Source organism: Atta colombica, unplaced genomic scaffold, assembly GCF_001594045.1.
Source record: "Atta colombica isolate Treedump-2 unplaced genomic scaffold, Acol1.0 scaffold135, whole genome shotgun sequence".
In the NCBI taxonomy this organism is placed as follows: Eukaryota; Metazoa; Arthropoda; class Insecta; order Hymenoptera; family Formicidae; genus Atta; species Atta colombica.
The window spans coordinates 468698-479748 of record NW_017259223.1 but is presented as its reverse complement, the minus strand read 5'-3'; the positions used below and the strand labels follow the sequence as shown (position 1 = coordinate 479748).

Genomic DNA, 11051 nt, shown 5'->3' with positions numbered 1-11051 from the left:
ACTATAACTGATATTACCGTTTGAATCAAGCTTTGAAAGAAAAACGATCGGAATGGGATAATAAGCACGACAAGCTGATTCTGCTATCTGATTAGGCCACACGTTGCAAAACCGGTCAAGAAATCCTTGAAAGAGTGAAGAATGAGAAATTCTGCCTCACCCACTGTATTCATCGAATATTGCTCCTTCAAATTTCCATTCCAATCGATTTTTTCTGGAGAGCTATTCAATTTTTATGAAAGTATCAAAAAATGACTTGAATGGATTGCTTCAAAAGAATCAGATTTCTTCTTTCAAAGAATCCGAATTATTACCCTAAGATGGGAGAAAGTTGTCGCTTCCGATGGAGCATACTTTGAATGAACTCATTTTGTATTGTTTTGTTTAAATAAATACATCTTTTTCATTAAGAAAGGAAAGAAATTTATTCCCATATATGTATATATCGGCTGATTATTACGTATTCAAGTGTAGCGCTCTTGTATACAGTAAGAGAAGAGAAAATAAAAATGAAAGATAAGAGAAGAAAAATTATGTATTTGTGCTGGAAACGCTCAACTTTCTCATTAATTTTCGTTTTGAATTTCCTTTTTTTTTACATATTCGAGTGTTAATTTAATATAATGTGATTATGTATTTATAGACTTTGCGCGAAATTGATGTTCAAAGGTTCTTGCATGCAATTAGACACTATTTATGAATAGGCGAACAAGTAACATAAAAACAATATATATTTAAACATAATGAATGAATAAAATACGTGTTAATTTAACACTGCATAAATGCCAATTTTCTCAGAAGAGAAGAGAAAAAAAAAGGGAAATATACTTCCACAGTTTATTTACAAATTATGTAGCAATATTATCCTTTTTTTGTGTATCTATTTTCTTACATAATATTTGTGTAACAAATATTTTGAAATATTCATCTTACTTTAAATTAATCTAAAAATTCGAGTGGGCCATTTGGAGCATGCGATTTATGTTAACTTGTTGCAATTAATATATTTATTAGAAGTGTGCGAGATCCTGAAATCTGATGTTTTTGACGGGACGGGACTGCGAATTGAGTTGGGACGCGATCCCGAAAATTTCGGGATTCCCGAAAATGTTAGGATTTCTCGAGAATCTTCGGGATATTCGATATTGTATGGAATCTTTTAATATAATAATTGTTTTCATCAATCTATAATGTTAATATTCCTAGTATTGGATTTTTTCCGAAATATATAATATTTTTACTTTTCTGTCTTTTTTTACAAAGAATCTGTTGTATGATTTATAATAAAACAGAAAATTTTGTAAAGTGAAAACTCAACAACAGAAATAAAAAACTATATTCAACAAAATACGTTCTACATGAATTTCAATATTTTTAGAAATCCCGAACATTCTCAGGAAGCCCGAACATTTTCGGGAATCCCGAAAATTTCAAAATTTCCCATCCCGATCCCGAAAAATATTCCCGTTTCCATCACGACCCGATCTTGCACATTCCTACTGTTGATATTATTGAAACATTTCTTAAGATTGAAAAAGTGTTCTATTATTGAGTCATTTCTTAATCACAATTATAAAATCATATTAATCACAATTATGAAATTAAACAATCGTTCATGTAATTTACATAAAATCAAGATTTCGATAGATTGACAAAGTTTCCAGCTTACCGGAAACTTTGTTAGCAACAAAGTCGCACTTGAATTTGAGAGGGAGGTGCAGTGGAAGTTGTGCCCCCCCCCCCCGTAGCAGGGGGAGGAAGTGGCAATAATCGCGTGGCAATAACGTAATAAATCGCGTTAAGTGAGAACAGTTTGATTTATTTCATTCGTATTTGTGCAAGTGCCGATTTTCCTTGTCGTTATGTTATTACTATAAGAATAGAATGTTACCGATAGTCGAGTTAAACTGCCTCCCAGGCAGGCAGTTTAACTCGACTATCGGTAACATTCTAAGATATACGATTCTGGCTATCAGGAACATTGTTTACTGCATGTTGTACATAAGGCGTACAGCATTATCAAAAAGAGAGGGCGAAATTTGGATCGTCACACATAAGCTCGTATTTTGTGACATTGAATATGTAAAAGAAATTGTTTGTTTTGTATAAACAATTTTCAAATAATTTTCTAAAAGATTCGAGCCATATGTAACTAAAAAAATTATAAAAAATTTTGTTTTATATTTTTTAGAATAAGAACAAAAAAGTAGTCGTGATTAAATTCAAAAAAATTATTTAAAGAATGTGAAATTAAGATACTTATACTTAAAAAATGCTTTAGTTTAATGTTTCAAATTAATATATACATTATATATATGTTTATATACACACATACTCACGCATACCTAAACAAATAGTCCTGAAAATTTCATTATATATATAGCAGCAAGTATTTTTTTTTAATTGCTTTAATGCCACGCAAAAATATCAATCTTTAGTTTTAAAATCCAATTTATTTTGTTTCATTTTGAAACCGTTCCATTTTCTGAATCATTTTTTTTTATCCTCAATGAATTTAAAAGAAAATTGATTATATAAAATAAGATACTTTGTATGTAAAATTTTTAAATTATGATTATTAAAAATTGTAATTTTTATATCTTTATACATTTTATGTAATTGCAATAATGTTATTGATAATATTATTATTAAATTTGTATTAAAATTATTATTATTAACTACAATAATACTATTATTTTTATTTTTATTTTTATTTTAATAATGATAGTAGATATGATATGATCTATTATTAATTTTTGTGTAAGAAACAAATCTTAAAAATAAAATAATAAGTTAATTGCTCCGGTATATTGACAATCTATACATTTCTTTGATTAAAGTCCGAGCTTTCTACAGATTTTATCATTTTTATCTTCTGAGTAAATGTCATTTCTGAATACGCCTACTATTATGCAACCAAGTATACTTTCCTATAGTAAATAATGCAAAAATAAATACAAAGTGAATCATTCGATGAGTTTGGTGCAAGAAATTACTTGATTGATTTATGTAATAACTAAATACTCTTTTGATTAATATTTATAATATACATTATTATTCCACAAAATAAACCTTTTTTTATTCTTTTTCTACGTTATTTAAACTCTTCAAGATAGTTTTTATAGAAAGTATCATCTTCCTGATTATTTATAAATACCTGACGTCTCGAAATGATATCTGAATTTCAGATAGCTGGTCGACCTTGTCTTCGTTTGGAAACATGTCAGTGCTCCCATTTGAACATTCGCGATTCATGTTGCAGAATAAATGCACGTGCATTTTGCATAAGATTATCGATTACACACATGATTTCCATAAGACACATAACTGTTTGTTAGCTGAGTTAGAAGGCGTCGACTAGTTTGCAATTCAAGAGCAATTATGTAACTATTTGAAAATATGAGACAAATGTAATAGCGCAAGCAGAGAAAACGAAAGCGTAATCGGTGCTTCAAGATGATTTCAGACTCCCAAACACTCTCTTTGCGCGCCATTTCCGCTATATGAAAGAAAGTCATAAGTATCAAGTTGCATAACGATCGCTGGGAGAAATGCAGATCATACGCAGTAATTTTAACATCGAACGATGATTGAATCTGTCCTATTTGCCTGCTGCATCTTTCGACACCTCAGCACATAGTAAAATTTTCCCATTGAAGAATTTATGTAATTATTACATAATTAAAATTAATTTAAAATTATTATAGAAATAATTTTAATACACTCTAAAATAAAATTTTTATCTCTCTCTCTCTCTCTCTCTCTCTCTCTCTCTCTCTCTCTCTTAGGAAAAAAATTATATTATCTATTAGAAGCGAATAATAAATTATAAAAATTAATATCCAGATTGTGCAGTTGAATACAATAGATTTAACTTTTATTTTTAAACTTTCTGCGTTTGATAAAATAAAAATCATAAACATATTATTTATTTTCAAATAATATTTCTAAATGTATTTTCTTAGAAAAATCTTTGATGTAAAAACATTATATTCTGTATTTAACAATTATGCAAACAATTTTAATTTACAAAATCTTTTTATGTTAATTACTTTAATAATTACATCTTAAGCAATTTTTTACCATTTTGACATTGGTTTATGACACTGATATGTTTTCTTTTTTCTACAGAAACTATAAATCTTCGAAATTATCAAATGCAATCATTCTAATTGTCAATAATGAACATCTCATGATGATCCAATAATGTCTAGAATTGATACAAATTATGATTACTGTTTAATAGAGTTCAACTGAATTTCAATTTCGGTTTTAATCAGTTTCGATTTGATTCCAGTTTTGATCGAAATTAAGAGAAAATTTCGGTAAGTAAACCAAAACAGTTCAAATTGCAACACGTCGGTGAGCGTTCAAAAAACAACTGTTCGATTTTAATTATTAACTCGTCCATTAAGTTTAAGATAATTTGAGTACAAACTTTTTCTGATCCTAATAATAATTGTGATTTGATTTCTTTAAAAGTTGAGGATGTAATATTATTATATTATTATAGCTAAGTATTTTAATAAAAAGAGCATATATTGTTATGAAAATAATACGATTTCTAAAAATAATACGATTTCTGTGAAATTAATCCAAAAATGATTTCAATTCTGGCCGAGAAATATATAACTCCGTTCGGCCCTCCCCCCCCCCCTTCTCTCTCTCTCTCTCTCTCTCTCAGTAAAATTTCTAAGGTCTAAGTTTTGGTTTCGATTTAGTTTTCGGCTGAATTGAATGATAATCAAATTCATTTTCAGTTTCGGCCGGAAGTCTAAATATGGTTTCGATTGGACCTTAATAATTAATAATGCAATTAGAAGAGAAAAATAAAAAGCTATGTAAATATTTTATTAAAATCTTTTTCATATTTTCTTGGTTCAGTTAATTAAATCACTCATAATTAAAACTAAATACAGGTATGCAGGTCTCTATTTTTTATAATTTTCCATTAAACGTATACAACAGTATCTGTTTACTTTATTTACTGAAATATAAAAAATCCGTAATAATTCTATGATTCAATAAATAATAATTAATTTTCTTGTCGCAATTATTATATTTTACTGCGGTTCTGGTTTACGAATACGAATCAAATTGTGATCATATATTTATATTGCAGACACCATGTATATCTCGTGTACATATTGTCAAGTATATATACATATTATCAAATATTAAAAGAGCTATACGCGCTGTCGCACATATTTAGAATACCAATGTGTAGTTGGTTCGAAGTTTTATGTATGCTTTTTATCAGTTAAATAAAATTTCATTTTATATGTAGACTGATTTTATTTTCAGCAAAAAATATCTAGCATTAGAATATCTTAACAGATGATAAAAAACAAATTTTAAAATATAAAGAAATATAATTATATACATTATTTTTATATAAATTAATGAATTTAATAATAAATTTAATTTATATAAATTTAAATTTAAATTATATAAATTAATGAATATTATTTGAATCATATAATTCATCGGAATTAATATTTTTCTTATAATTTTTGTTTATCTAAATTGCTTATATGTGATGCAATATTTATAAAATTTTTATTAGATTTATTATTATGCATTTTTATTTAAAATTTAAATGCTGTGCAGGAAATGTATGTAAATAGAAAATATTAAACAGAAAACATCTGCAAACTACATTGCTGTCATTATCTGAAGAAAAAATGACCGACAAATAAGAGATCTAAAAAAAAGAAGATCACCTTGATGTATTCGTAGCGCATTTAGTTTTAATGTTGGCAATTCTACATTCTAAAAATTCCATTCCTAGTTATGTAAAAAAATGTTTCGTTTTTATTTATTTATTATACTTTACATAAATATATTTACTTACATTTAATCAATTATTTAGATAAATATATTAATAAATAAATTATTACATACTTTTACATTTTATATTTTAAATTATTATTTATTATCTATTATTTTTTTATTTCTTTATTTAATATTTATATTTTCCTATTAATTAATATTTTAATGTATATCAATAGTTTTATGTTTTTTAATTTTTTTTCCTCTTTTTACCGGTTTTTTTTTAATACTTTGTTTTTTACGCATTTGTGCAATGAAAATACACATTATTTTATAAATACAATGTATACTACACGGTACATACATATAATTTACCATGGCCATACATATCATACTAACATCGCAATAAGATTGCCAGAGCATCGTTCCGGTTTCTACTCAAATTTCACTCGCATAGTAGGTAATATTGCGAAAAGAGCATGGAGCGTTACATTTATCGTTTCGCTAACAATTAACTAATTAAACACTTTTATTACAAATTTTTTTCCGTTAAATTTCAAGAAAAACTTTAATTTTTTTTATCTTATATTAAAATAAAATTAAAAAATTTTTTAAATACATTTATTTCTAATAAAATTTTATCTATTATTTTTATCTATTAATCAATAAAACAGAATAAATAAAAATCCGTTATGTTATTTTTATAGAATACTTAAAAAATTACTAAGAGATAATGGATATAATAATTTGTAATAAATGAATAATTATTCCTTATTCTTCGATTTTGTGATAAATTTATAAATAAATTATGAATAAAATAAAGAAAAATGTATTTAAGCATATCATATCAAATGTTCTGTAGCAATTATTGCAATTTTGATTATAACAAATGACTTAAAACAAAAAATATTTAATATTATGTAATAATTAATTATTATGAATTCACAATTTTTTAAAGTAAAGATTATAATGCACAATACATCTAGTTTTATATTTTTCATCAAAAGCATTAAAATTTTTATATATTAACAAGAAAACAAATTGCATAAATTGTAGAATATTCTATATATTGCATGTATAATTATTTCTTGCTATCTAATTATCTCATTATCTAACACATTTTTAAAATAAATATTACATAAATAAATTATATAACATTCTACTTCTAGATATTTTACTATATATTCTACAGAAGAAATCTATAAGATATATCTATATACTTGCTGAGTATATAGAGACATTTTAATATTTTTTAAGATAAAGGAATAATTTGAAAAAATGATTGATGTTTCTTAAAATATAAAGTAGTAAGTTTTCTTTTCGTGTTTTACAATTATGTATATCAATAAGATATTCTTTCGTTAAAAGAATAGATAATAAAAAATTTATTTTATTAATTAGATGATAAAGGAATTTCTCTTTTATTATATGAAAAAGATAATATTTAATCCAATATTTTTTAATAATAATTTTAGTATATTTTAATAATAATTTTTTAACATTTATATTTTAGTATGATTTTAATATTAATACTGTGTGTGTGTGTGTGTGTGTGTGTGTGTAAAATACATTGTACAGATAGTATTTTTTAACTTTTACTGAAAGAAACTGATTTAAAATTACCTATTTTATTCACAAATTATTGTAACGTATTTTCTATTTTTTCATATATCTTCTTAGTAAAAAAATTATTCTCTATTTTTTCATATATCTTAGTAAGATAAAAATCTTTAGTATGAATAAAAATATCATTGAGAATCTCTTCCTCTTGGATAGACCGGTTCCGTTTTACCTTGAACCAAATATAGGACGTATACTGCAAGAAAGATCTAACGTACAAAGCGAGATTCTGCACTTTAACATTTTTAACATTTTCTGAAATGAAAAATTGTCGTGACACTCAATAGCTATTCCTAAAAAAAAAAATTATCTAAAAATATAATTTCTGAAGAAATATTTCTTTAAGATAAATTTCTTATTAGCCAAGAGTTTTTTCAAAATTAGATGTCAGACGTAACACATCTGAATATTACTTTAAATATTTCCATGATTCTGGATTTGTTTAAACATTATTGGAGAAGTGTAAAGCTTGCCCCTCCCCTTTAAGCAAACTGTTTTGCTCAAAACGGATGATTGCACAAGCAGGTGTTTGATTGTCCGCGGTCTTGCTGCGCTTTAGCAAAGCCAGTTCTCGCTGAGCCTCGTCGCGGTCAGGCCACTCTTACTCTCGTACGGCCTCTCAGTTTCCTGGTCGCACTCTCGATTTCAATCCGTTGGTTTCTGCGTGAGATAACTACGCGTAATCTCGCAATTGTGATTGGTATATAGTGTCTACATGCAAATCTGATGTATTTTAAAATTACTTTTATGTATTTTTTATGAACATTAAATATTAAAATTTTTTAATATTAAAATTTTTTTAAGAAACTTTAAGGCACTCACAATATATTCGCATCATGAATATTGCAATAAAAAGTCTAAAACAATTCTTATATAAAATGTTACAATTTCTAGATTCTAACTGATACAGTTTCGCAAACTGTATGATACAAATCTGTTTGCGAAACTCCTAATTGTTTTAAGCATTATCAAGAACTTAACTTTAATGCAATTTTGAATAAAGTGATTTTATAAAAGTTTTTAAATTTTTTTAAACATTTTTATAATTTTTAAATCTTTTGTTATTTTACACATTTGATATTATTTCAAAGTTGTGAATTCATGATTCTTGCTTAAAACAAACTAGAAATTTTACAAACAGATTTTCTTCATCTTAAAATAAAATAAATAATATTTGTGTAACAAAGAAAAAGGGCTACAAGCCAAAAATTATTTTATAAAATTAAACATCACTAATTTTATTGTCTCTTTTATCTTTTAGCGATTTGAAAATTTAATTTTTTTTAATAAATGATTTTTACTAAGTACTTTTATTAATTTTCTGCATCGTAAAATTTTTAATGGCTGAGATTTTATTAGCAATAACTGAAGAACTTGGATTTTGACCTTTGAATGGTAATGTTCGGAAGTTACATACAGAGTTTAGCATAAAAGTCTGCATAATTTTTTAGACACTTTCAATAGTTAAGAAAAAGTTGATAGATGAATAAAGATTATGTGTTTCGCGGATTTCTTCCATGTCTAGATCCATTCTTGGAATGCCAACATTTCGTGAATCTCAGTTCTCTTCATTAGGGCAAGAAGCAGCCTAATAATATCAGGCTGCTCCTCGCCCTCCCGGGAGTCAAATCCGAATTCTTGCATTCCTTGCGAAAATTATGATGCTATTTAAAAAATTTTAAATGGCTTTGATCTTTTATGAAAAAAATTTGTTTTTAATTTTTTATCGCATGTAATAGTCCGTATAAAATAGACGAATATTCACCTTTCAATATTTTCTTAACTGTTAAAAGTATTTGAAAAATCGTATTGATCGTTACGCTATGTATGTTTTTGTACAGAAATTATTAGAAATTATTATACAAGATAGAACAAAATATTTAAATCTTTTTTAATCTTCTCAAGTTTAAATTATATCAACATTAAAATCGCAACTGTATTTTTTTATACCATTTTTTTATCTACCTGACAATTTTTCTTTTTAAATTAATTTGGATTTGTTGTGGAGCTTTAGATTTTTATAACTTTTTATAAATAATTATAATGAATTATAAGTAATTTTATTTTTTTTTATAAGTAATTTTATTTTATAAGTAATTTTATTTGAAATATATTTTATTAATTTGGATTTGTTGTGGAGCTTTAAATTTTTATAACTTTTTATAAATAATTATAATGAATTATAAGTAATTTTATTTTCATGGTAACAATTCTTTCTCGTAAAAAGTTAGCTTTACTTTGAATCGCGATTAGGTTAATTATTTAGACTTACGATTTTGTTAAAATAAAGAATTATTTTATGTTCTTCATAATATTTTGCATAAAAAGTTTTTTAAAAATAAATATTTGAAACCGTTTGTTTTATAAATTTTATATTTTTATAAACACAATTTTTTATTTTTATTTATCTTATATTTACAAATATGGAGAAGGAAAAAAAAGAAAAAATTTTTTGAAAATTTAATTAACTCCACGTTTACTTTAAAAATAAATTTTTTACTTGCCAAGTTTTTGAAATATATTTTTCGATACGGAGTTAACTGAAATATCCTAAATTAAAATCTCAAAGGATTAATGCTAATAAATAGGACAAAAATTTTTTCTAAATTTGAAGATTTTATCCTCAAATCTTATTTAAAAGTTAAAAAGCTTCTTTTTTATCTTTAAATATTTAAAACCTTTGTTTTATTTTAAGTTTGTTTTTTATTCCTGCACTCTTTAAACTGGTACATTCGATGCAATAAATTGGAGTAAAACAAATATATATTTGTTTAACTTATTGCACTGTATGCATCAGTTTAGAGAGTATAAAAATAAAAAACAGATCTTTTATCTATAATTTATTTTAAATATAGTGCGGCCAAACATGTTACATCAGGAGCAAAATGTGCATGAAAAAAAGCGAGAATTCTTGAAGACATAATACTGCAAAAGAAATCAAGCTTAACCGTGACATTTCAAATTATTATCAGTGATCATTTTAAACAATTTTCAGTGATCAAAGTTCTTGACATGTATTCAATAATTTATAAATAGTTGACCAGTTGGTGTTGTGTAACAAACAAGTAGATGACTTGTTAAAAAATTAAAAAAAAAATAAGCGCTTAAAAATAAATTATTTAAAATATTAAATGTGAAAGAAAATAAAAGTGTTGCTTCAAGATGTATTCTTAAAAAATACACTTATAATAATTTCTGTGAAGAGAATCTTTATTAAAAAGATATATTTTGACGTGTAATAGGATAATTAAGAATAGAGCACTTAAAAACATTTTTCCAAGAAATTTTTATTGAAAATTGTTGAGAGAATATTCTACAATACTTTGTAGAAGGACACGCTCAAATACAGTTGAATAAATGTGAAGATATGAGTAATGTAAATAAGGAAATATGACTTAAGTAAAGAAGAATCGTGCAAAGGTGCTCGTCAGTCAACCTCACGTCGACCGATCTCATTCTCCAAAAAGATTTCATTCGAAGAAATTAGCAAGCAGCATTGTAGTTAACATTTTTTTCATTTAAATTTTACAGGTAAATATTTTTATCGTTAATTATTAATCTTACTGAGTCATTTTATAGAACGTTCGCAAATGAAATACATTTAATACGTATATTTAATTACAATAGTAATGTATTAATATTTGTTAATATGCAGTAAT

General features: G+C 25.2%; 2 protein-coding genes across 2 annotated transcripts in view; both read left to right on the top strand.

Moving 5' to 3' along the window:
• The first annotated feature begins 7507 nt into the window (after nt 1-7507).
• Nucleotides 7508-10490, top strand: LOC108684446. Its single transcript, XM_018188766.1, has 3 exons — nt 7508-7606; nt 7918-8092; nt 10248-10490. The coding sequence occupies exons 1-3, from the start codon at nt 7508-7510 to the stop codon at nt 10313-10315; spliced, it is 342 nt and encodes a 113-aa protein (XP_018044255.1). The 3' UTR covers nt 10316-10490.
• A 149-nt stretch (nt 10491-10639) lies between these two features.
• Nucleotides 10640-11051, top strand: part of LOC108684461 (ABC transporter G family member 20) — a 12373-nt gene continuing 11961 nt past the window's right edge. The window contains exon 1 of the mRNA XM_018188785.1: nt 10640-10923. The gene's annotated coding sequence lies outside the window, so the exon portion shown is untranslated. The remainder of the gene's footprint in view (nt 10924-11051) is intronic.